This window comes from Miniopterus schreibersii, assembly GCF_964146895.1.
Source record: "Miniopterus schreibersii genome assembly, chromosome: 20".
Classification (NCBI taxonomy): Eukaryota; Metazoa; Chordata; class Mammalia; order Chiroptera; family Miniopteridae; genus Miniopterus; species Miniopterus schreibersii.
Genome location: NC_138122.1, coordinates 26,250,189 through 26,275,946, shown reverse-complemented (window position 1 = coordinate 26,275,946; position 25,758 = coordinate 26,250,189). Strand labels below are relative to the sequence as shown.

At 58.6% G+C, this 25,758-nt stretch overlaps 1 protein-coding gene across 8 annotated transcripts; it reads left to right on the top strand.

The window, feature by feature from the left end:
* The first annotated feature begins 4,328 nt into the window (after positions 1-4,328).
* Positions 4,329-24,663, top strand: RILPL1 (Rab interacting lysosomal protein like 1). Of its 8 annotated transcripts, XR_013997776.1 has the most exons (10): positions 4,344-4,837; positions 9,109-9,259; positions 9,503-9,621; positions 10,358-10,579; positions 14,968-15,140; positions 15,742-15,834; positions 18,140-18,170; positions 21,235-21,322; positions 21,606-21,629; positions 23,228-24,041. XR_013997776.1 is itself a non-coding variant. In XM_081122620.1 (9 exons), exons 1-8 carry the CDS (start codon positions 4,541-4,543, stop codon positions 21,283-21,285), a joined length of 1,137 nt encoding a protein of 378 aa, XP_080978746.1. In that variant the 5' UTR covers positions 4,344-4,540; the 3' UTR covers positions 21,286-21,322; positions 23,228-24,661. The 8 variants fall into 8 exon arrangements, 7 of the variants coding, with proteins under 7 accessions (XP_080978743.1, XP_080978744.1, XP_080978746.1 ...); XM_081122620.1 differs by lacking the exon at positions 21,606-21,629 and having other exon boundaries at positions 23,228-24,661; XM_081122619.1 differs by lacking the exon at positions 18,140-18,170 and having other exon boundaries at positions 23,228-24,046.
* Positions 24,664-25,758: the final 1,095 nt, after the last annotated feature.

Sequence of the window (25,758 nt, the reverse complement as noted above, 5' to 3'; positions counted from 1 at the left end):
GGAGTCTCGTGACACTCCTGGCATTGAGAGATGTGATCGTGACGTCAGACTTGTCCGTGTCCATCACAAGGCTCAAATTAAAGAAGGCAGACGGGGAGGGGGAGGAAGGGGAAGGAAGGGGAAGGAGTGAGAAGCCAGAATAATAACCACAGGAAGTCAGGAGGGCGGTGGGTAGACGAGAGGGTGTGAGGGTGTTATTTCAGGCCCAGTCCTTGGGATCAAGTGCAAGGGACGGGCTAAGTCGAGGAGAGTTGGGCAAGAGACTTCTTAGGCTCCTGAAAAGTAGGGGTGCCCATAAAATAGTCTCTCTTAGCTGGGGCTGCTGTAACAAAAATACCCTAGACCAGGACCTTGATAGACTCAGACATTTATTTATCGCGGTTCTGGAGGCTGGGAAGTCCAAGATCAAGGCCCTGGCAGACTCAGAGTCCGGTGAGGGCCCCCTTCCAGGTTCATAGACGGCCGTCTCTCAGCTGTGACCTCACAGGGCAGACGCTGTCTGGGGTCTCTTTCATCAGGGCACGAATTCCATGCGTTTGGGCTCGGCCCACATGACCTCGTCGCCTCCCGCAGGCCCCAGCTCCTAATACCACCACATCGGGGGCTAAGGTTTCAGCCCGCGAGTCTGGGGGAACACACAGTCCATGCCCAGTCTATGGCAGGAACACGGGAAAGCTATACTCAGGTGGCCCAAAACGGCCCGTCAAAGCCCAGTGTGGTTTTTCAGGACTCTGTGGCCTGATTTTCCAGGAAGCGGCGACCTCTCCTGCCACACAATCACTGCTTCTCTCTGCCATGTGCCCGGCCCAGCGGCTCACAGCGAGAGGAACCGTCCGTCACCCGCCCGCAGCTCTTCTCCCTGCCCCTAAGTGTGGGTGTTCCCCGGCGCCCACGCATCCTACCCCCCTCTCCAGACCTTCTGTCTCCGTTGGTGGCATCAAATCTCTCTCCTTTGATCCGAGGCTAAAGCAAGACTTGCGGTCATCCCATACGTCAGCACTCCTTCAAGCCTGTAGTCCTTTTATTTTTTGACATTTAAAAAATGGAATTTATTGGGGTGACCTTGGTTAATAAGGTCTACAGGGTTTTTTTATTATTATGAAAAATCGCTAATATTACAGAAGGATGCAGAACAGTATAATGAACTTCCACGGTATCATCCCCCAGTTTCAACCGTTATTAACAAAATGGCCAGTCATTTCATTCATATTCCCAGCCATCCCGCCCTCCCAGTGGGTTATTTGAAAGCAATTCACAGACATTACATCGTTTTTTCCTTAACTGTCTTAGGAAGCCCATGCTCTTGTTATGGAGAGAAGAGGTTGAGTGTCCCGCGTGTGGAGCGGATGGAAAAAGCAGCCCTCTAGTGGCGGGACCTTCAATCCCTTTTCTGCTGTTTCCCAGCATTTCCGCTCGGGCCCAAATCTGCATGGCCTCCTCCTCCACAGCCATGCGTTCATTCCTGCTCAGCATCTGAGCTCCCTTGCTAAGTTTGGTTAATGGAAACATTTTGAAACGAGAGTGGTGAATGCACAAGCTCATGAATATACCAAAAACCACTGAATTTACGCCTTAAAAGGGTGAATATTATTGCATGTGACATATCTAAATAAACATTAAAAAAAAACAACACAGAAAAAGATAAAAGAAATGCTAGAACACACCACCAACCCAAGAAATTGAACTCAAATCAGATCACATCTCTTGACCCTGCTATCAGTTTACAGAAAATGAGGAAAACAAACATGTTAAAGGGCATTACAGTAGTGAAATTAGTAAAATCCAGACAGAGAATCTCTAAGAGCCAAAAAATCCTGTTTCATCATCAAGTAAATGTGGAGGCTAGGAAATAAAAAAGAGATCAAGGATTAAGAGACTGAGGAATGTATCAACCAATTGCAATATAAAGATATTATTTGCATCTTGAGTTAAAGAAACAAAAAAAAAACTATAAAAAAGGAGACAATTATTTTGAACACACTGCATATTCTATGTGAAGAAATTACTGTTAAATTTTTTTCAAGTGCAATCGTAACAATTGTCTTTATAAGAGCTACAGAGAAACAGACACACAGGGAAAGAGGCCATGTGAGGACAGGCAGAGACTGGAGTGATGTGGCCACAAGCCAAGGCGGCCAGAAGCTGGAGGAAGCAAGCAGGACCCTCCCCTGGACCCGCCTGAGGGACCGGGGCCCAGCCAACCCCTTGATCTCAGACGTCTGGCCTCCAGAGCTGTGAGAGAGTCAGTTTATATTGTGTTGAGTCACCAAGTCTGGGGCGACTTGTTACAGTAGCTAATCCTCAGTGTCCCTGAATTAGGAGGGTGGTACTGTGTCCACCTCATTGGGCTGCTCTGCACAGGTCTGACCCCCTGGTCAGCACTTACCAGCTGCCTGGCCCTGGGCAAGTTATTTGACCTGGCTGTGCCTCAGTTTCCTCGTCTGTAAAATAGAGATAAAAAGACTTCTGAGTCATTGATCGGCTGCCTCCTACACACCCTCTACTGGGGATCCAGCCGCAACCCCCAGCATGTGCCCTGACCTGGAATCAAACAGCCATCTCCTGGATCCTAGGTCGATGCTCAACCGCTGAGCCACCCCAGCCGGGCTCCAAGGACACTTTTTAAACAATTGAAGAACCTCGAGGTTTTGTTAGAAGGCCTAGATCTATGGTTCGCTACTGTAACCAGGAGTTTAAACTGATGTTTTTAAAACAATAATATTGGTTCATTTAAAAACAGACACATTATAACATAAATATTTTTAATAAAAATAACTTTACCCCCAAACAAACAAACAAAAAGAGTACTGAGAACAGTGCCACTGTTTATGGTTTCTGCAAGTCTCTGTAATGCGCGCAGCTCATTGCAGGAGCTGATCCTCAGATCTGCTTCTGCACAGTCTATGGAGATGTGCAGCTTCGTGTTAAGTACCCGAAGCACATCCAGCCTCTCCCTCCGATGCTGTGGGCAAAAGGCACAACCGCCCAGGGGCCCTGCGGGTATCGGGGAACCCCTGGAGCCATCAGGCCACACTTTTGAGAACCGAACCAATGGAGTATGGATTAAATGCGGAAATATTTCGAAGGCACTTAGAAGAATGCCTGGCCCATGGCAAGGACCAGCCTTATCTATTTTTAAACCAAATAGAAAGCAAATGCGCTGTACGTTTTAAATTTTTTTAAAGTTTTCATCAACACGAGCCGGGTCGGGTGGGCTTTATGGCTCCAAGGGCGTGAAGGACTTTTTTTCCTGCCTTCAAGGAGCCCCCGGTTTGCAGGGGGAGGCCTGCGCGCACCACACGGTTCAGACCCCGCGCGCTACGGGCAGGGTCACGGGAGAAGCGGCGGCTGCGGGAGCGCAGGGAGGCCCCCAGCCCCTGCGCGCGGGGTACGGAGACGGGAGGGGCTCTGGGTTCCGCAAAGGCTGTCCCGGCGGGGGCGGCGGGTCTCACGGACGAGTGGGTTTGGCCAAGTCAAAAGGACAGGGGGCTTGGGACACGAAGACTCGCGCTGAGACCCCAAACCCAGGCCTCGACTCCTCCGCAAAGCGGCCTGTGTTCCACGGCGCCGAGCCGCTAACGGGCACGGGCGCGGCCGGGGGGGGGCAGCGTCGGGCGCAGAGGACCCCGCGGCCCGTGCGCCCCTCGGCGGGGGCGGGGTGGGGAGACGCCTCCGCGGGCGCGCAGGGCCCGGCGCCGCCCCGGCCGCCTCGCTCCGTCCCCCGGATGGGTGCCACCCCCGAGTCCACTTCTGGACCCTCCCCCTGCCCCCTCCCCCGCGCAGGGGCCGCCCCCCGACGCGACCCCCATCCCCGCCGCCGCCGCCCGGTCTCCTCCCGGGGAGCTTCGCCCCCCCCCCCCGACCCCCATGGCGAGAGCGGGGGCGGAGCCAGCGCCGGGCGGAGGAGGGGGCGGTGCGTCGGGGCGCGCGGGGGGCGCGGGCGGGTGGAGCCGGGTCCGGGGCTGCTGAGTCGGCGGGAGGGAGGGAGTCGGTGCCCGTGGCGACCCCGGGGCGCCCTCGGGCGGAAGAAGCCGGACGCGCCCTCGCCAGGCCGGGATCGGGGCGGGGCGCGCGGCATCCCCGCGGGGGGGCGGGTCGGTCCCCCGGCCTCGCCGCCGCCAAAGTTTCCCGGGGCAGCGGCGGCCGCCCGTCCTTCCCAGGCCCCGGGCGTGGGGACGACCCTCGGGCCCGAACCGTTTCCGAGGGCGGCGGGGCGCCGTCTCCAGCCAGACCCCGCGCCTCCATTGCGCCCAACTCGGATTCCCAACTTGGGAGGCGCCGCGGGCCTGCGCACGCGCCTTCCTCGCCGCCACCGCCTCCCCCCCGCCCCCCCACTTGGGAGCAGGATCCGGGCCGAGCGGGCGCCGGGACCCGCACCCGGCTCGCCGCCCCGGCTCCCCGCGCGCCCGGTGCGCCCCCCCCCCCGAGGGCCGGCTGAGCGCGGGCGGCGCGCGGTGGGCCCGGCCGGGCGCTGCCCCCGACAGCGGCAAGTTCGCGAGTTGCACGAGTTTTGGGGCCGGGGCAGGCCGGGCGGGGGGCCATGGAGCAGGACGCGGGGCCGGAGCCCGCGCTGGAGAAGAGCGCGGCGGACCTGACGGTCATGGACGTGTACGACATCGCGTCGCTCGTGGGCCACGAGTTCGAGCGGGTCATCGACCAGCACGGCTGCGAGGCCATCGCGCGCCTCATGCCCAAGGTCGTGCGCGTCCTGGAGATCCTGGAGGTGCTGGTCAGCCGCCACCACGTCGCGCCCGAGCTGGACGAGCTGCGCCTGGAGCTGGACCGCCTGCGCCTGGAGAGGATGGACCGCATCGAGAAGGAGCGCAAGCACCAGAAGGTGGGCAGCGGCCTCAGTCGGCCCGTCCGCGCAGTGGGCGCGCGTCAGCCTCGGGCACGCGTGGACCGGGCCAGGGGAGAGCGGGAGGCCCGGCCGGGGCGCGTGCCGTGGACCATCCCAGAGGCGCGGGGCAGCCCCTGGGGTCGGACCCGAGTTCCAGCCCCACTTCCCCGTGTGGCAGCTTTGCCACCTCGGGCGAGTTCCGTGGCCTCTCTGTGCTTCGTTTCCTCTCGAGTCACAGGGCGACAGGGACAGGACCCACCTTGTAAGGACTGGATGGGGTAGGACCTAAGGTGTCTAGGGAACGGTACTTTTTTTCAGAAATGAAATCAGTTTTCTCAGTGGAAAAAATATCCTCGCTTCCTGCCCTTCAGGGTCACCCAAGATGTGGTGCCAGGCACCCTTTTCCTTCCCCCCGGGGGCTCCCCCCAGAGTGGGAAGGGGTGTGACCTCCAGCCCCTGAGCTCCTTGACCCCAGGCTCTGGGTTCCTGTTTGCAAACTGCTCCCCAGGCTTCCTTCTGGTTTACTAACCTGTGCTCCCAGGTGCCTCGCTCCTGGATTTTACCCTGTTCTAAGGCGAGGTCGGAGTTATCACCTTCATGTTACGGATGGAAACCCCGAGGGGGTGTGTGCCCAGGGGGTAGGATTTGTCCCAAGTGAGTGCTGAGAGAGCGCCGTCCCCATAGGAGATGATTCTAGCGTCTCCTGTCCACCTGTTTACGTTGGGGGAAGGAGATATTTGGGGCAGATTTAAAGCGAAGCCGCTGCCCCGGGAAGGGGAAGCCCTCTGGGCTGGTGAATCAGGGCCTCCGGTCGGAGCCTGGGGGAAAGGAAGTGGGAGACGGGCTTCCTGTCCCAGCCCCAGCCCAGGGACGCTCCTGTCAGACCTTCCGACGGAGAATGGGAGGCGACGCCTTTCCTTGGGGGGGGATCAGGTGCCTGACAGGCTCTGGCTTGCTGTGTGGCCTCAGGAAATACACTTTGCCTCTCTGAACGTCCCCGGCAGGCCGCCACCTGTGTGTGGCGTAGGTACGTTGAGTGTCTGTAGTCTTGACCTGCGGGCCGACCGTCGGTGGCTAAGAGAGAGCACCAGTGTTCGTGAGGTTGGACTGTGTTTGTCCTCATAGGTCCCTGTGCCCTGGGGTCAGGAAGGAAACTCAAGCTCCCAGGAGCTAGGCAACGTTTCCAGGATCACCCTGGCAGCTTGAAAATGCCCCAGCCCTGTAATTAACGTCAGGATTCGAGGGAGCAGGGACGTTGGAGCCGGACAGCCTGGTTTCCAACCCTGATACTCACAGGCTGTGTGATGTTGGCCGAGTCTCCTAGCCTCTCTGTGCCTCGGTGTCCTCAGCTGTGAAACGGTGCCAATAACAGTCCCCGTCTTGCAGGGTTCATGTATGTAACGTGCTCAGGACAGAGTGGCCCACTGTGAGGGCCTTGTCAGTGTTAACACTACCTTTAGGCCTGGAGAGACCTTCCCTGGGGTGCTCGTAGGCTGATATTGGGGAGCCCACCCCCATCCCAGGCTCCTCTACTCCTACCCCAGGTGGCTCTGTCTCTCCGGGAGGGAAGGGATCTTTGAAATCCTCCCATACGTCTTACGAACAGGGACCAAGGGGCTTAGCCCAGGCCACACAGAGGTCCTAGCACCCGTGGCCCCCACCCCTGGCTTTTAGTTCTGCATCCGGGCTGGGAGGCACCCCTCAGAGTGTCGGAGGCCCTAGGCCCGGAGTCGGCGGAATTCCCAGCCAGCTGCACTTGTCGCCTCTGGACCGCCATCCGCAGGAAGCCGGCACCAGTGTGTTCAGAAGCAGGACTTGTTTGTAAACACTGCGCTGCGCGCTCGTGAATCAGAGGACCAGGCCTTTCCCCAGCCCGGCCCAGTCCCCTTGCTGGTCTTCTCGGGGAATCGAGAGAGTCTCCTGATCTCCCTACCCCCACCCCCTCGGTCTCAAAGGCTCCTCAAGGTGTTATTTCCACAAATGTGGAAAACGCTCTTGATCTTATCCGCTTGTCCCGTCTTTCCTTCCTCCCTCCCGTCCTTCCTCCCTTCTCTGCCTGCTGTACCTGGTGCCTGAGTCCGCGGCCCCACTGAGGAGCCCCAGCGGGCGCCGTGACCCCGGCCACGTGTGTGGAGAGAGCAGGGAGAGCTGGGCTGCGGGGAAGGAGTTAGGCTTCCGGTGGCTGTGCGGGTACAGCTGCGTGTAATGTAAATAGCGTCTGTTGTTCATTTACCTGTTAAACAGGTGTATTTATTGAGTGCCTACTGTGTGCCTGGCGCTGTTCTGGGAGACAGCGGTGACCATAGCAGATGAGGTCGTGGCCCTCAGGGACCCAATTTCTAGCACGGTGCTATCCCATAGGAATATAATGTGGCTTGTCGCATTAACGAAAAGACACACATGGGGTTAATTTTAATAACATATCTAATCAAACCCAGTCTCCCCAAAATACTATTATTTTAACAGGTGATCAGTGTAACAGATCACTTTATTGAGATATAATTGACATATTGTACTAGCTTCAGGTGTCCAACATAATGACTTGATACATGTGTATATTGTGACATGATCGCCAGAATAACTTTAGGTAACATTCATCGCTTCAGGTAGTTACAAAAAAACATATTAATTAGATATTTTGCATTTTTTGGGGGGGGGGGGGGCGGAGGGATACTGTGTCTTCTAAATCCAGTGAGTGTTTCGCTCTTACTGCCCGAGAGTCTCGTTCAGACCAGCCCCGCTCTCAAGGGATCAGCAGCCACGTGTGGCTCACGGCTGTTCTCTGGGCTGGTGGAATTCCAGTGAGGAGATGGGTGTGTGTTTAAGTTTTTAAGCTTGTCAGCTGGTAAAGAGTCAGGATTCGATTCTGCGTGGTCAGCTCAGGGGCAGTAGCCACCTCCCCAGGCCAGCTCTAGTTCGTTGAGAGAAGGAAGGACAGAACTGAGGGCTCAAGGCTGGATCCGTGTCCCGTGGCTGCTGTAACAAATGACCGCGCTTGCTGGCTCACATATCGTCAAACGAGTCGTCGCACTGGGTAACAGGATATTATGAATAACATCGTTACAGGTGATGCTGGGTAGAATGCTGAAGTCAGGACTGGGCCTCACTGGGTTAAGATCCAGGTGTCAGGAGGGCCCCGTTCCTTCTGGAGCCTCTAGGAGAGAACCCACTTTCTTGCCTTTTCCAGCTTCTAGACCCGACCCGACCCGGCCCCACCCCCCGCCCGTGTCTTCCTCGGCATGTGCGGCCCCCCTCCAGCGTCCAGGCCAGCAGCAGAGCATCTTCAGGATCTAACTCTGATCTCCCCTCTGTCACCACTTCCACTCTGACTCTGACCCTCCTGCCTCCCTCTGTCGCTCATATAAGGACCCTGTGATGACCTCGGGCCCACCCAGAGGACCCAGGGGCCTCCCCCATCTCAGGAACCTTAACTGAATCCCACCTGCAAAGTCCCTTTTGCCGTGTAAGGTCACCTGTTCGCAGGTTCCGGGCATCAGAGGGCGGATGTCTTTGGGGGCCCGCGTTCAGCCTACCCCAGCGCTTACCCCCCACCGGGCCGATCCTGGAAGTGGAATTGCTGGGTCCCGTGGTAGCTGTTTAACATTTTGAGGAGCTGCCCGACTGCCCCCCACAGCAGCCCCACCGTTTCCCATTCCCGCCAGAGATGCGCGGGGTTTACAGTCTCTTCGCGGCCATGACGATGTTTGTTGTTTTATTCCTTTGACGGCAGCTGTCCACAAAATGATTTCAGTGGACGGTTCTTGTTTATCTTCACAGCAACCCCGTGAGCCTTTCTTTTTGGCTCCTCAATGCGGGAAACTGAGGCTCCGAGTGGTTAAGCAAGTTGCCCGAGAGACCACGTGAACTCTGGGGCCGGGTGGTGGACCCCGGGGCCTTTGCAGGCTCTTTCTCCCTTGGAGGGGGGTTTGTCCTGACTGAGGGTCTGTCCGAAGATCAGGGGTGTGGGCTCCCCGAGAGGTTGGGAATGTTAGGGTCCCCCAGCCTGGGGCTGCTCCTTACTCTCTCCCGTCCAGACGGCAGACAGGTGCGGCTGGGGCTCCGTGGTTGTCCGTGGGGCGGGTCTGACCTGCCCAGGTCCTAGCAGAGGAGGGGCGCCCCCGTCACTCGCGGAGGTGCCATGCGGGCTGCTGGCGCCCGATGCCCCGTTCTCATGGGGGAGGGGGAGACCCAGAGCCCCGGCAACTCCGAGCTGCTCCCGGGGTCAGGGGTGAGGCCGTGACCCCCACGCCGGCCCGTCGCCTCCGCAGGAGCTGGAGCTGGTGGAAGACGTGTGGCGAGGGGAGGCGCAGGACCTCCTGTCCCAGATCGCGCAGCTGCAGGAAGAAAACAAGCAGCTCATGACCAACCTCTCGCACAAGGACGTCAGCTTCTCCGAGGAGGAGTTCCAGAAGCAGGAAGGTCAGGAGGGTCGGCGTGGGGGCCCCGGTCTCTCTCCCGTCGATGTCTCTCCCTCCCCTTCTACTCTCTCTAAAAAAAAAAACCAACGGAAAAAATATCCTTATATGATAATTTAAAACAAAAAAAAAATAGCGCCGAGGTGGGGTGAACGGGGAGAGGAGGCCCGGGGCCCAGGGTCCCAGCGGGAAGCTGCCGGGTGGTCGAGGGGCCGGGAGGTGGGCTCACCCGCAGGTCCCCCCCCAGGCATGTCGGAGCGGGAGCGGCAGGTCATGAAGAAGCTGAAGGAGGTGGTGGACAAGCAGCGGGACGAGATCCGCGCCAAGGACCGGGAGCTGGGCCTGAGAAATGAGGACGTTGAGGCTGTGAGTGACCGGTCCCCACCCCGCGTCCACCCTCCCGGCCAGGAGGTTCCAGCACGAGACTGGATCTCCCCTCAGGAGGTTCCCCCCCACCCCGGGTCTCAGTCCACGGGCGAGGTGGTGCGGGGGTCCCGCCTGAAGCCTGGCAGGCCCAGCCCTGAAGCCGTGGCCCTGCCCGGTGACCTGCCTCCGGCCGCGTACGCCCTGGGGAGCCCCGGAGGCCCGATCAGCGTGGCTCTGAGCCCGAGGCTTCCCCCTGAGTAAGTGGTTCCCGGAGCCCTGGCCGAAGTGGGTCAGTGGTTAGAGCGTCGGCCCCTGCACACCGAAGTGTCATGGGTTCGATTCTGGGTCAAGGGCACGTACCTGGGTTGCGGGTTCACTCCCCGAACCCGGGCGGGAAGCGTGCAGGAGGCAGCCGATCGATGTGTCTCTCTCTCTCTCAAACGGTCCCCGGAGTCCCCTTTGTGCCCACCAGGCGGCCCCAGGAACCTGGGGTGTCTCTGTCTGAATTAGAAAAACACGCCCTTTCTCAAGGCGCGTGACTTCCATCTGCTGGGAAATGGTTACAACGTGCTAGCGAGACACGTGTCCTCCATCGTCAGTACGCACACTGCCCGTCTCCGGCGTTAGCAGCTATAGGAACAAATGTCAGCCATACAGAGACTGGGCAGCAGATGGCAGGCCTGCGGATGGTGTGCCCGGGGCAGCCCCACTCAGCCACCCCTCCCTCCCCCCCCAGCTGCAGCAGCAGCAGACCCGGCTAATGAAGATCAACCACGACCTCCGGCACCGCGTCACCGTGGTGGAGGCCCAGGGCAAGGCCCTGATCGAGCAGAAGGTCGAGCTGGAGGCTGACCTGCAGACCAAGGAGCAGGAGATGGGCAGCCTGCGGGCGGAGCTGGGGAAGCTTCGGGAGAGGCTGCGGGGCGAACGCAGCCAGAACGGCCAGGAGGAGCCTGAGGTGAGGTGGACGCCCGCTCGGGGCTGCCTTGTTTTCCCCGTGATGCTGTAGAAACGGAGGCCCGGAGAGAGCAAGCTGCGGCCTAGAAAACACACAGCACCCTGGGGAGAGGCCGATCTGGGCCCCCAGCCTTCCAGCCCAGGGTATTCAGCTCAGCATTGGCTACGGGGCACCTGCCACTCACTCGTTCATTCAGATAATTGTAGGTTGTGTTGAAAGTTCACAGCAGCCAGAAGGTAGAAACCACCCCACGTCCATCATCAGCTGATGAATGGATGAACAAGACGTGGTCTGTCCATAGAGTGGAATATTACTCAGCCATGAAAAGGCACGAAGCACTGACACCTGCTACAACATGCATGAACCCCAAAAACGTGCTGCGTGAAAGTAGCGTGCACGAAAGGCCATGTACCACATGATTCCCTTTATTTGAAGTGTCCAGAATAGGCAAGTCCACAGAGCGTCTCTAGCCCTCCCTTCTCCCTTCCACTCTCTCTAAAATCAATGGGAAAAATATCCTCACTCCTTGGGTCAGGGCTTAAAAAAAAACCCCAAGACCCTTCAGTGCGCAGTTCCGATTCTCTAACCACTGAGCCACAGTGGGCAGGGCAAGGGGTTTTTTTTTGTTGTTGTTTTTATAAAGTAAACAGGGAAAGCAGACAGGAGCCATCAGGCGAAGCTGGGTCTTCAGGCTGAATTTATTCATGGTAGGCCTGGCGATACCGAGGGTGACCAGAGCACGGTCAGTCCCCTTTGCTGGGCTGGGGCACAGGACGTGGCCATGACGTCCCCAGGCGGCGGGGAGCATGCGCAGGGGGCCAGGCCTCGGGATGGAGGCCCCGATGGAGATGTGGCCTCCCTAATGCCTCTCTGGACAGGCCCCACTGCTTGTCACCCGGCTCCTAGGCCTCCCCAGGGAGCAGCTGGGGCCCCAGGCATCTCCCTCAGGCTGTGCCCGAAGTGTCCCGTGGGACCAGCGGACAGCCTGTGATAACCCAGGCCACCTCCACGTCCCGGGTGCAGTAAGCCTAGAAGGCCGGCTGCCGATCGGCCTGATTGTGTGCCTGGTGAGCCTTCGCCATCTCTCTCGGTCTGGACAAGCCGATCGGGGTTGCCCCAGGCACTGCGTTGGGACCGGTGGCCTCCGGAGAAGCCAGAGCCCCCAGCTGTCCCTCTTCTGCACTCCCCAGGCAGTGGCCCCAGAAGCCAGGACTTGGTTGCAGACCTGCCTGGGAAGCCCCCAAGCTCTAAGGGGATCAGGTCGCTCCCCCCTAAAACAGCCGCCCCGCCTCCAGCGTAAAGGAACTCGGGCTCTAAGGAACCCCTCTGAGTGCTGGGCGACTACAGCCTGTGGGATGAGCGGGGAAGGCTCCGGCCTGAGACCAGTGTTTATAGGGACCCCCGGGTGTCTGGGCGGGAAGGGCCCCTGGAGATAGTGATGGTTATTGAGGGCTGGATGGAGAAATACAGGCCTGGAGAGGAGTGGGCAGCTTGCCCAGAGGCCTCTTGGGAATTAAGGGTTTGGGAGCCTCTTTTTTTTAATTAAAAATTTTTTTTTTAACATATAACGTCGTGTAAGTTTAAGGTACACACGAGTTGATTAAATACATTAATATATTGCAGTGTGAGCGCCACCATAGCGTTAGCTGACAGCCCTGTCGCGCCACATAATTATCATTTTTTTGTGGTGGAAAAACTCACCAGCATCTGGGTCAGCTGCCCGGCGCTTCCTGGCTCTGGAAACGTCTTGAAGGGCTTCTCACCTCCCCCAGGGTGGGCGGACACCTGTCAGATGGCCCCCCAGAGACACACGGAGACACCGGACTTGCCTGGGGAGGGAGGGCCTGGAGGGAGTGTATGGGCCTGAGATTTGGGTCCACAGAAGGGGCCTCTGATGCCTCGGGCCAAGAAGGAAAGAGAGGTGGGGGGTTAGCAGCCGTGGAAAGAGCACGAAAGAGGAAGCAGCAGCTCTGCAGCCCGGCCCAGTGTCGCCAGGGGGGTCCAGTGTGACTCGATCTTCCAATTTTTATCCAAAACGAAGCCCTAAACCTAACCTTTAGTGTGAAATCTTCTCATCTAAACTTTTTGGCCACGGATCAAAAGTTTTAGAATAGAAAACTTTAGGAAAAAGTCTTGTTTAGCGAGAGCCAAACAAAATGAGGGGCGGAGGCTGAAGGGAGGGGAGAGCATAGTTTCTAGCAAACTCCTACACATCCGTCAAAACCCCACGCACAGAGACCACATCTGCAGTAACGCCTTCTGCAGTCCTCCCCAGTTAGGGTTTGATGTCTCGCACCCCTTTTATTGTATCACCTGGTAAGTTTCTAATTGTGTGTATCTTCCCTGCACCTGTCTAATTCATCTCGTTAGCTCAGTGACCAGCAGGCGCAGAGTTCACGCTTAATACGTGTTGGGTGAATATTAGACACCCGAGGATGCCCATGGTTAACCTGGGCAGGGGAAGCGCCGTGAGCTGGCGTTGGTGAGTGCCCGCTGTCCGCCCGGCACTGGCTGTGCGTGGTCTCGGGTGGGGAATACTGTGCAAGCATGTAGCTGTGCGGGGGAGTCGGCCGCCGCAGGTACTTCCCGAGGGCACAGCCCACCTGGTCGTGTGGCATCAGCAGACGCCCTGCCTTGGGCATTAGGCCCTCTGCCGCTTCCTGCCTTAGTCCTTAGGTGGGAGGAGGCCCCACTCTGCTCCCCAGCTGGTGGGGGGGTCAGGCTTTGGTTTCCTGCTGCCCCTGCCACCTGCTGCTTCTTGCTGACTCTGGGTCACACCCACTCCCCCCGCCCCTGCCTGCCGAGTGCCTCTTCTGTCACCAGATCTGCCCTGGTGGGTGGTGTCTCCTTTCAAGTGTCCTTTCCCAGAACAGCCCGTCCCGCTCTCCGGAATGCCTTCCGGACTCCTTCAGCATCCCGACCTCGAGTCACCCGTCCAGGCTGGAGTCCCGTGGTCCCCGCGCTGCTGTGGGGCTTATTTGGGGAGGGGGGGTGTGGCTTTATTTCAATACCTCCTCGTGCTCCAGCGTTTTCCCGCTGTTGTCCTGAGCTTTTTCTGGTCGGCCGCGGGGCGTCGGCGGCTCCGAGTGGGCCACCTGCAGGTCTGGCCAGCTGACTCGGTGGGGGCAGCTTCCTTCCCGAGACGGATGGGGGGAAGCGTGTTGGCGGTGACGCGGAGAATGTGGAGCCCTCCCACACCCGCTGTGGAAAGGAGTGTGGCGCTTCCGCAGAAAGTCAGAGCTGCCTGTGACTCAGCAGTTCCACTCGGAGACGTGTCCCCCGAAGCATTAAACACGGGTGTTCAGACAGATCCCCGCACGCCGGGGTTCACGGCACCATTACTCACAGTGGTCCGAAGGCAGGAACAGCCCCAACGCCCGTCGGCGGGTGAAAGGGTAAACGGAGGGTGGCCTGGCCGCGCCGTGGAATATTACTCGGCCGTGAAAAGGAACCGAGTTCTGACGCTCGCTGCAGTGTGGGTGGACCTTGGGGACGTGGTGCCGAGGGGGAGAAGCCAGACGCGGGAGGTCATATGACAGGAGCCCGTTTATAGGAAACGCCCAGAACAGGCGGACCCGCAGGGACAGAAAGCAGGGGGCGGGGGGCTGGGAAGCGACTGCCGGCGGGCGTGGTTTCTTTCCAGGTGACGAAAAAGTTCTGAAGCTAGATAGGGGCTGTGGCTGCGCAACACTGAATGTACTGAATGCCGCCGACTTGTGTACCCTAAAATGGCCAATTCCAAGTGTATTTTATCATTTTTTTTAAAAAAGCTCCTTTCTGTGGCGGAGGTGGGAGGACGGGGCTGGGGTCTGGCCTGGGTCAGGTGAGCAGCATGCTAGGATCGTCCGTGTGACCCGCACCCCCCACCCCGGAGCTGGGCTTCCACTGAACTCCGGGGAGAGTGCCCACAGCCCCGGGGAGGAAGGGCTCGGCCAGGGGGCCAGGAACACGGGAAAAGGCGCAGGGCTTAACGTCAGGCGGAAAGGGAGACAGTGCTGTGTAGGCGCCGATTCCCGCCACGCTGGTGAGAGCGTGAGGACACGGAAGGGGCAGGTGGGCCTCGGGGTGGCGTCGGGCGGTGCGGTTTCTCCTCGGCCGCCTTTGAATGTACCCGGTAACGAAACCCCGAGTCAGGTGGGGCGGTGCGGGGCCTGTGGTCTGGCTAACAATGAACAGGTGCCCGCAGGCTTTGGGATCCGGAGAAACTACGCAGAACATGAGCGGGGGGGGGGGGGGGGGGGGGGGGGGCCTGCAGGTTCCTAAAATAGCGCCTTCCGGGGCGCTGAGGCCCGGGGAGGGGAGGGTGGGCAGTGCCGTGTGACAGGATGTGGAGGGGGTGCCCGCGGAGGCTGCCAGGAATTCATTAGCAGCGTCTCTGCCGCCTGCAGATGGAGCCCGGCAGAGAGGAGAGCATCTCGGAGGCGGAGAAGGCGGCCATGGACCTCAAGGACCCCAACCGCCCCCGGTTCACGCTGCAGGAGCTGCGGGACGTGCTGCACGAGAGGAACGAGCTCAAGTCCAAGGTGTTCCTGCTGCAGGAGGAGCTGGCCTACTACAAGAGGTGAGTGCCCCCGGCGCGCCCAGCCGGCTCCCTCCGGCTCCTAGAAGACGGGGTTGTGTCTGTGTCCGTTCTGGGGACTCTCTCTGGCCTGAAGCACTTACGAGCTCCCAGACCCTTTCTGAAACTCTCGGGTGCATTTTTAAAAGATACATGTTTTTATCGATTTTAGAGAGAGGGGAGGGGAGAGAAACATCCATGATGAGAGTCACGGACCGGCCGCCCCCTGCACGCCCCCTGCTGGGGATCGAGCCCGCAGCCCGGGCCTGGGCCCTGACCGGGAAGCGAACCGCAACCTCCTGGTTCATGGCTCGACTCTCGGCCGCTGAGCTGTGCCGGCCGGGCTCGGGTGCGTTTTATAACCGCCCCCCACCAGGGAGGTCTGGGGCAGCTCCCCAAATCAAACCTATTCCTATTTGTGCAGCGAAAGGTTCTAGGTAGGGTCCCTTGAGATCCCAAACACCCTCACGAGAGTTCGTTTCGAAATCGCAAAAGTGAGTTTTGGTTTTGAGAACCTTTTTGGACAATAACACCCTCCTGGAATATTCCGGCTCTCATGCAATTTTTTTTGACTCTCTTGTCTTACGCCTCTTAACCCTTCCAGTGAAGAACTAGAAGAGGAGAATCGAATACTCCAGCCTCTGCCCATCGTCCACCCGAGAATGTCCCCCCAGCCAGAGTCTGGGATCAAGCGACTGTAAGTGACGCGATCCCGACACACGGGCGGGGCTGCTGGCTCGAGGCCCAACTGGCGGCTCACATGGCCTCTCCCTCCTTCTGGGCACCTGCTCCGGGGCCAGGCTTGTCACTAACTCCCTCCTGCTGAGATGGGCCTCACCCCCAGCACGTCGGGCCTGGCCCTTGACGTTGGGTTCGTCTCTGTACCCGGATGCAGAGTTCCTCCAGGGGGGGGAGTCCCTGGGCAGGGGAAGGCCACAGGGGGGCGGGAAGGCGGCCTGTGGCTGTGTCTCGGGGGTTGCTTGAGTGGATCCGGTGGGGTGTGTCCTTGAGGACAGCTGAGAAGGCTGGGGAGGGAGGTTCGTGCCACTTAAAGGCTTGGAACCCCAGCTCCGAGAGGTCCAGAGTGGCCCCGGGTCCACCCTTCTCTGCATTCCTTGGGTGACTCGTCCACCTGTCCCTCTGTCTCTCTATTGAGTATTTATTGGTGCACGATATGTGGAGTCAGGCCCGGGGTGCAGTGGGAAACACACAAGGAGGAGCCGTCCAGGCCTTGCCCTCAACTAGACTGAAAGCTGCTTCAGTGGTTTTTGGCATCAAAGTACCTCTTCGGGATTGTGATGAGAAAGAAAACATGTAGAATTTTGCAAACAATTTTAGGTTCATTGACCCCCTGCAGCCCTTCAGATAAAGGGTTAGAAGCTCTGGTCTAGTTAGCTAATGTCTACTAAGAGCCTACTGTGTGCCCGGCCCTGTTCCCGCAAATGGTCTCGCTGGGTCCTCCCCAGAGCCCAGCGAGGGGGCGGCACGGTCAATCCCATTTTAGAGGTAAGGAAACGGAGGCACTGAGGCCAACCCCCTGCCTAAGGTCAAACAGCGAGTAAGAGACAGAGCCAGGGCCGGAAGCCGGGCAGCCTGGCCCCTGAGCCCACGGTTTAAGCTCTTTGCAGGAGAGCCCGGCTCGCTGTCACTGTCGCCTCCCTGGCTCTCTGCCTTCCAGCCGTACCCCAGGCTTGGTACAGAAGAGGCCTTGGTGCTTTCCCCCAAGCCCCGGCGAAAGCTTTGTGGAAGCCAGTGGCGTGGGCTGGGAAGCCACCGGGAGCGCGTGGGGAGAGGAATCGGGGTGTTCCTTGGATGCCTCCACCTTTAATTCCAGTTACGTTTGGAAATTCTCGGTTGGTTGCCAGCCTGTGAGTTGAGTCAGTGCTCGGGGCTGGTGGACGGGACGGGGAATGAAACACGCGTGCAGCCTTGTAACGGCCAGACCGCTGCTCTTGGGAGGGCACCTGATCCAGCGCGGGCCCGACGGCCACAGGTGAGGCTGCCGCCCTGGAGAGTGCGGGGCAAGGCCTGGCTCCTTTCCCAGCCCGTCCTGCCAGCCCAGGCTGCTTATTCACTTGGTCCCCGATCTCTGCTGGATTGGGGGCGCGTGGGGGGCGTGCTTTCCAGTTCTGATCAGGAATAGGTGTTTCCCGGAACCAGAAAGGTTCAAACTGCTCCCACCGTATCCCAGCACCATTTCGGCCCCGTGTTGGTCATCGCCTGTTGGCGATTGAAACTCAAACTCCAAGTGGCTTTTTAAAAAGAAACCAAAATTTCCCAGGTCGATCTGGCTTCAGGCTCAGCTGGATCCAGCCCCGGTTTTCAGGGCTCTGCCTCGTGCCTCTCCGGGTGACTTGGTTTTCCTTCCTGGGGGTCAGGCGCTCTCCCTGCACCCGCCTCTGAAACCCCCCTGGGAAGAAAGATTCTTCCCCCGAAATGAGAACCGAGTCTCATTGGCTGTGGCCAGCCCTAAGCCAATCGCAGGGCGGTGCATCCATTGCCTGGTCTGCATCTCATTAGCTCCCCTGGTTTAGAGCAGCTTTACCTCCCCAGGTCCCACGGACTGAAGTTAGGGAGGAAGGGGCCAGGCGGACGGAGTAACTGGCACCCTCTGCAGCTCATCCTGGGGGAGATGGAGCCCTTGGTGCCCAGGAGAACGCTTATTACCCTCGCTCAGGCTCTCTCGGGCAGTGGTTGGTACGAAACGGGACTGAGTTTGCGGCAGCTCGGATCTGTCTGCCATCCCACGTGAGGATGCGCAGAGTCGGTCTTGTGCTTTGGGTTAAACCCGGGGGAAGCTGAGAGAGTTTCCTGAGCCCGCAGAGCCCCTCCCTGGCCTGAGAGGTGAGGCCAGGCGACCAGCGTCTGCTGCCTTCGGTTGGTTCGTGCCCAGACCTTCAAAAACCAGACCTTTCTAGCATTTTCGTTTACAGTGCGTCCAGCGCCTCGGCTCTAAGTCAGACGTAATTCTAAGAAAACCTTCTGTTGTTCCCACTCCTTAGGTTTCCACTCCAGCCCCCTCCTCCGAAACAGGTAATTAAGAGTTGGCTTTTGCAAATCCCAGACTTGTCAGATCCAGAGGGAAGTTATCAGGATTCGCTCCCCCCTGCACCTGTGTTTCTGCCGACACCCAGAGCGGCTGTGGCATCCGGTCTTCTTCTCCAGGTTGTTCCAGAAAGGACCCTGGGGCCCCATTTTCAGAATCCTTCCCCCGAAGGGCCTGGCCTCTGGTTGCTTAGCAAGGCCTGGGGCTCCGAGCCTAGAATCGGGGTGCCAGAGACAGAAAAAACAGCAATATATAGAGACAGACAAAGAAGGAGGGAGAGAGAAATCAGAATCTCCCATCCATGGAGTGCAGGTGGCCAGTCCCAGGCCGTCCTGCACGTCTAGGGGGTAACTAGAAAATCAAACTGGCACAAAAGGCTTTTGACCAACCCGGCAGGACACTGGTGGCCTTTGTCCTTGTTGGCTGCCGACCGGGAGCTGCGTCAGTGTGGCCCGGGGGCCCGGAGCCTGGGGCTGGGACGGGTCTCCCCTGCCGGCCGGGGCAGGGAATGGCGGTTCTTAAGATGGTTCCACGTCTGGGGCCCTCTCCAGCCTTCACTCCTGGTGCCTGTCGGGTCTGCCTGGTCCCTTGGTCCTGGCTTTTGCAGAGTGTCAGTCACACAGTTTGTTGACTTCAGCGCACGGCTGCTTTGCAGCTCAGCTTCATGCCCTCGACCAGTTTCCTCCACCCACCCAGTAAACAGTCACTCCCGTGGAGGTTTGAAGGGGATTCACCGCTTAGAGCACTTGAACGAGAGTGTCTTCCCCGGTCAGAGATGATTCAGAGCCGGGACGAGTAGCCCCATTTCTCAGATGAAGAGAGTGAGGCCCGGGGGAGCCAGGATTTAACCGATGCCTCTTGTCTGCCACCCGGCTGTCCCGTCCTCCCCCCTCCCCCCTCTCATAGAGTCACCAGCTGTGGGCCGACTGCCCAGTTCCCTTATCTCTCAAGTGCCCCGCGAGCCGGAGACGCCAGAGTCTGTGTTTCTGGGCTGAACCGCTCAGGGGAACCAGAAACTCTGCTGCCAGTCAAAACAATGTGCCCAGAAGACGGTCCAAGAATAGCTTGTGACCCAGCAGCTGCCAGCCTGAGAGGCTGGGCTGGCACTGCCCGGGCGGGTCATGCGGGAGCGCCTGAGCGACTCCAGCTCCGTCCCCAGTGGACGCCAGGCACCGGTGCCCCCTTTGTGTGGCCTCAGCTCGGTCGGGGGCCCATGGACGCACACAGCGGTTTTCTGCTGAGCGGGGCGGAGGGCTGACCGGCCTGGAAGCAGGCAGGGGAGGGAGGGCCGGGGGCCTGCGGGTCCCACAGCTGGCCCTGCGCCCCGGAAAGTTTGGCCGTGGGGTCGGCGGCCACCACGGCGTCCAGCGGTAGTGCCAGCAGAGCGTCCTTTCCCTGCCCCCCCCCCCCCCCGCAGCCTGGAAATAGCTTCACAGCCGAGCATGACCCGGCCTGAGGTGCTGCTGGGGGACCCTCGCTTGGTTTGTCTTCCAGACACGTTCCTCCGAGAGCGGGCGTTAAAAGCAGCTATGCCACGTCCAGGACGTGAGCTTCTGCCAGAATGAGCCCGTCTTTCTCGTGGACGTAGCTGTCCCTCTAGAGGAGGCGGCCTCTGCGGGAGGCTCGGGTAACAGGGAGGGCAAGGGGCTGTCCACTTAGTGAGCCACACGGACGGTAACCCGGCTGGGACCTTCCACGTGTCCCAAGGCCCCTGGGCCTCAGTGTGGCCCTGATCAGACCCCAAGTGAGGCCCAGCATGTGTCCAGGCAAAAAAAATGACCCCATGTCTAGGGCCATCCCCACACACAGACAGTGTCTTCGGGGGTCCCTGTCGTGCTAACAGAGGAGTCCTGGCGAAGGTGGGTGCAGAACCGTGTGGCTCGGAGCCCCCGGAAAGCTAACTGTGCCCTCTGGCCTGTCCTCCGGGGATGGGGCCCCTTCATTTAGCAAACGGTATCCCTGCTTCTCACTGTCGCCCTGAGAAGCCTTCCAGGTGGTTCTGCCAAGATGCCAGCTACTCTGCGGGGTGATCAGAGGTGATCAGAACACAGACACGCCCAAGCCTCACTGGAAACAATTATTTTATATCATTTCCCAGTCAATCTAAAAAAAAAAAAAAAAAAAAGCCACGAAAAAACTTCAAAATGAGCTGTGATGGTTTGGCTGGTGCTTGTTTTCCTGGCGCAGCTAAGGGACCGGTGAGCACTCAGTCACTCCCTTCCCCACGCCCGGGCCCGCACCGACACCCGTCTTCCCTCGGTGGGTGTCACCTGCCCTGGCAGTTTGGATGCTGTAACAAAAGGGCCCCAAACCGGGCGGCTTAAACGTCAGAAATGTGCTCTGAGTTCCGGGGGCTGCAAGTCCAAGGTCGAGGTGAGGCAGGGTAGGTTCCTTCCAAGGCCGGGAGGGAGAACGGCCCCGTGCCTCTCTCCCCGCCTCCCGTGGTTTGCTGGCCTCTGTTGGCTTCCAGAAGCTTCACCCCGATCTCTCCATCTTCACGTGGCTTCTTCCTGTGTGCGCGTCCTGTCTCCAGATTCCCCCCTTTTATAAGGACCCCCCCCCAACTGCAATATAACTGCGTCTGTTTTGTTTTGAGGTTAACCCCTCACCTGAGGATAATTTTTCCCACTGATTTTTAAGAGAGAGCACAAGGGAAGGAGTGAGGGGGACAGAGAGAGAGAGAGAGAGAGACATCGATTGGTTGCCCCCCACATGCTCCCTGACCGGGGCCGGGGGTGGAACGTCTGTGCCCTTGACCGGGAACCGACCCTTTGGTGCTCGGGCTGAGGCTCTAACCACTGGGCCGTGCGGGCCGGGGCCTAACTTCATCTCCGCTAGTTGCATCTATTTCCATATAAAGTCACATTCGGAGGCCCTGGGGTTAGGACGACTTCAACATACACACAGAGGCGGGGGCACAGCTCCGCCCGTGACATGCAACAGCAGCAGACCCTCCGGGTGGGGGGGGGCGTGTGCGTGTGCGTGGAGTGTGTTTATTTTCACGCCTCCCGTTTTTACCTTCTCTGTGTCTGTCTGTACTTCTCCGACCAGGATCTTTACAGCCATAATGCCCATGGTAGCGGCTGGACTGATACTAGATGACCCCACCCTGCAGCCTGTCCGAGGACTTGTCTCCCTTGTAGGCACTGGTTTCTCTGGTTTGGTTTTGAGCTCTGCCTTCGGAATGCCTGCTGCTGCGGCTGCCGCTGGGCTGGCCCGTCTCCCCTTGGCCACGCTGGCTGCATGGCCGTCACCCGCGTGTTCCCGTGGGCAGTGGGCGCCGCGCGCGGTCTCGGACGCGCCCCTCACGGCGCCCGGTCTGCACGAGGAGCGAGTGAGGCCCTGGGCGTCTCGGCTCTGTCACTGATAACTCTCTTTGTCTTTTCTGTTTCTGTTCTAAAACCACCTTGTCCATGGTCCAGTAAAGAAGGTCCTTTAAGTGACGGGTCAGTAATCAACGCCCGCTGTGACCCCCACCCCGCCCCGCCCCGAGTGACACTAACACCGTGTTTTCCGTCTTCACGCCCCGGCTTTCTAAACCGCTGTTTTGCCAAGCCGTCCTTAGAAAGCTGTCTGATCTTGCTTTTTGGGGGGGCGGGGGGGGAGCAAAGGAGGGGCCGCTGTGCTGACTCTGTGTCCCCGTGGACTGGAGGTGGCACGTGGCTCGTCTGCTTACTCGAGGGAGGCAGTGGGGACGTGACGCTGCTGTGTGGCTGCTGTATTTCTGGCCGGCTCGGTGCCCTGATGACCCCCGGGAAGAGCTCACAAATAACCGGGGATGAGACCTGCGCCCTCCTTAGCCGCTGCACACGCTGTCGCAGAGAAAGAGGTCTTGGCCGGTAGGGAGAACTTGTCCAGATACATCCCAGCTTGGCCAGCTCTGCGGGGAAAGGCCACTTTATTCCTGGAAGGCGGCGACTGTAGGGTCTGGTCGCCGCGGGACAGTAAAATCATTTCACCCGGGTGCGGTTAGCGCTGAACTCCATAGGCCACACGCACGCAGCCGGTCGGTGAGCAGAGGGAACCAAAAGCAGTGGATCTGAAGCTTGGATTTCTCAGCGGTTCATTCCTGGGCCTGCCCCCCCCCCCCAGGAGCATAACACAGCAGTTATATCACTTACTAAGTTCAGAGACCAAAATTCAAGGGCAGGGGGACTTGGTGAGAATACAAGGAGCCTTGTTAAAGGCTGGGCGTGCCGAAGGGCGGACCGCAGCGCAGAAAGGGGTTCGGGAAGGACTCGAGGTGGGCCAGCCGGGCATACTGGCCGGGGCCCTAGGCTCTCTGCCAAGGTGGGGTTCGCAGGCCTTGTTTTAAGTGGGCCCGTGGTGTCTGCCTTACCTTTTCGGCACCAGATGGCCGCTCTGATGGGACTATGATCGGTGGTCACAGCTGGTTTCAAAGGGCCACTTGGTCTGCGTTCCCTGCTCCTCATAGAAGTGATGACTTCTACAGGCTTTCCCCACGAATCCGTTTTTGACAACTCCAGAATAACATTTTCCAAATTTCACTCGCGTGCTACAGTCACAGTGTCTGTCTAATCGGAGAACCACGTGTCCCATTAATATATTTTTTAATGGCCTCATTTTTCCTAAATACCCGCTCTTGCCTCGCCCTAAGCAGTAATATCCACGGAATCCGGGCTCCGAGGGGCTATTTCCAGTTTTCTGGCCCTAAATTACATAAACACATAGCTGCGTACAGACGCTCCCCCGTCTACATCGCAGCCGCCTCAGGTTCTCATTTCCACTAGTGACGAGCGGCCCTCCGTGGAGGTGAAGGGAGGAGGTGGTAACATCGCACGTCACACATGTGCACACCCTGTTCACACTGTCACCTCCAGGGTGCCGTGACCATGGCACACAGAACCCCTGCTGCTTCTAGAATAACTCTGACCCGCACCCCCAGATTTTTCGTTCATACCGTGACTTGATTTGCTCCCCCCCGCGTTTGCTGCTGTGTGCCCCCCCCCCCCCCAGGCGTTGCGAAAACCCGTCAGGTGCGCGCCCAGGGGCGGGAGCTCACTGCTCTCTTTCCTTCCGGAAGGTTTAGCTTCTTCTCCCGAGATAAGAAGCGCCTGGCCAACACGCAGAGGACCGTGCACATCCAGGAGTCCTTCGGCCAGTGGGCCAACGCCCACCGCGACGACGGATACACCGAGCAAGGACAGGAGGCCCTGCAGCACCTGTGACCGCGGCCCGCCTGCGCCCTCCGCCGCCTGACCCGGCCGCCGCCAGCGCCCGCGACGGGACCTGGCAGCCCAGGTGTCACTGCCCTGCCCACCTGTCGGGTCAGGCGTCCCTCGAGCAGACTGTCCGCTTTGAGGAAGCACATTGAAGTACTGTTGCCAAACTCGAGAGATGTTTATTTATACCCGGGCCCTCGCCTTTTATAATAGATGACTTGGACCCCTTAGGATACGTATTTAACAAGACCGTGCGTGGAGGCCAGGCCTTTGCATTAACTCCCGCAGCACAAGCTTCTTTAAGCCAAATACACCACTTGCCACTTTGTACCTGCTGTGTGACTGCTCCTGTGAAACTCTGGGCGGAGGTTTTGTGATCACATCTGTCACCTTAAGTGGGAACGGTAGGTTTTCATTCGTCACCTTCGTGGAATTGTCGTGGCGGAAGCACCCACATAGGATGGGGTCCACTGGACAAGCAGGGCCTCCGAAACCCAACGGAAAATACGGACAACAGGCCTCCGTCCCGGGAGCCGGGGACGGCCTTGCGGGAGCCAGTGTTCCCCTCTCGCCCCGTTACTGATAGTGCCTGGAGCCTGGAGCGACGCCCAGGGCCGGTGCCTTGGGACCCGCTGTGAGTCGCTCAGTACTAACCTAACAGAGTTGCTAAGGGTGAGCTTGCCGTGTCTCTCGTGTGGATTTTTTTTTTTTTAACGTGGCATCTTTTTTCCTTTTAGCCTTTGCTGTGTTAAATATTTAAGTCTTCTGCAAAGAAGACAAAGCAGATTGAGACCAAGGGAGCCTGGGGGCTGGTGGCTGTGGGTGGGGGAGACTTGCCGGAGCAGGGGTGGTGGGTGAGAAGATGGCTTTGGGGACGGAATGCCTGGCTGACTCACGGGGCTGCCGTGGCAGACGGGGAGCCAGGCTGGGTGCGCGTGGATTGAGAGAGGTGGCATTTCCTCTCACAGAGCCCAGTCACCGGGACACTTTTTCACACACTCGACTGGGGTTTGCTGAGACACAAACCATCGGGTCAGTTTCTGGTCTCGGGACCCTGTTTCTAGATGGCTGGAGAGCGTGATCAGACGGGATAGTGCTGCCGTAGAGCATGGTTCTCAGTGCTGACTCCCCGTTAGAATTATGAGTTTATTCCCAGAGGGTCAAAGCCTGTGGACCGAGGAATCCCCTGCCTGCCCCCCCCCCGCCACCTTTAGTTGCCCTAGTGGGGGCAACCAGTATTGCCAGTTTCTCAGGAGTCTTTCTTGAAATAGTTTATAAATATGTGAGCAGCCATGTGAAAACAAAACGTCTATTTCTACTCTTTGACATTGATGCCAGCATGTCCTGTGCAGGCCGTTCCGACCTCCCTTTCCTTAGAATACCCTGGAGATGACTGCGTGTCAGTATACACACAGTGGGTCTCAGCCACGGGTGGTTTTGCCCCCAGGGGACATCTGGCAACGTCTGGAGACATTTGGGGTTGATACGAGGGGTGTTTGGGGGTGCTGCCATCCAGTGGGCAGGCTCCAGGGATGCTGTTAAACACCCTGCACTGCTCAGGATGGCCCCTGCAACAAAGAGATAGCCAGCCCCGAATGTGAGTAGTGCTGGGTTTACCACGTATGTGTATTACTTGTCCGGGGCACATGGATGGAGATGGCCTCCGCCCAGTCCTTTCCCGTCCACGGTAGCATTGCACACTTGCACCCTTGTCCGTCCGACTGCAGAATGGCTGGGTCAGGGGGTGTATGCCTTTGTGATGCTGATGGCTGCTGCTAAGTCCCTGCCATGGGGGGTGTACCCTTTTTTAATTTTTTAAATGTTTTTATTGATTTGAGACAGAGAGGGAGGGAAATGGGGAGCGCGCGAAACATCAATCGGCTGCCTCCCGCACGGCCCCTGCTGGGGATCAAGCCCACAACCTGGGCATGTGCCCTGACTAGGAGTCAAACCAGTGACCTCTTGGTGCCTGGGACGACGCTCGACCACTGAGCCACACCAGCCAGAGCTACCCTTTTTTTTTTTTTTTAAGTGACCAGGGTCTGTACAAGACTAAGCCTGCATGTCCAAGGGTGGGGTCTGAGGGTGCGTGGTTTTTAATCCATCCCTACTGTGGTACTCGTGGCTGACAACACCTCAGTTGAACTGGTTCCTCATGCCGTCTCCCAACACACGCCTCCCTGACGTGAACCATTCATTCGGCTGACGTTCCTGCCGACTCTGGCCTGTGACACGCTTTTGGCCCCATACCACGGGGCACTCTGTAAATGAAGCGTGGGCAGAACCGGGGAGGTATTCCTGCAGGGCTCTTTTCTGAGGCAGGCGACAGTAAAATTCTGCACTGGAAATTTACAAAGGAAAGAACATATTTTTCTAAAACTGTTCTAACAGC

Bases quoted from the DNA above. Each gene is read 5' to 3' on its own strand.
- RILPL1 (XM_081122615.1), top strand. From the start codon at position 4,541: ATGGAGCAGGACGCGGGGCCGGAGCCCGCGCTGGAGAAGAGCGCGGCG. The intron at 9,622-10,357 runs GTGAGTGACCGG...CTCCCCCCCCAG, and splicing joins GAAATGAGGACGTTGAGGCT to CTGCAGCAGCAGCAGACCCG. The intron at 15,141-15,741 runs GTGAGTGCCCCC...TAACCCTTCCAG, and splicing joins GAGCTGGCCTACTACAAGAG to TGAAGAACTAGAAGAGGAGA.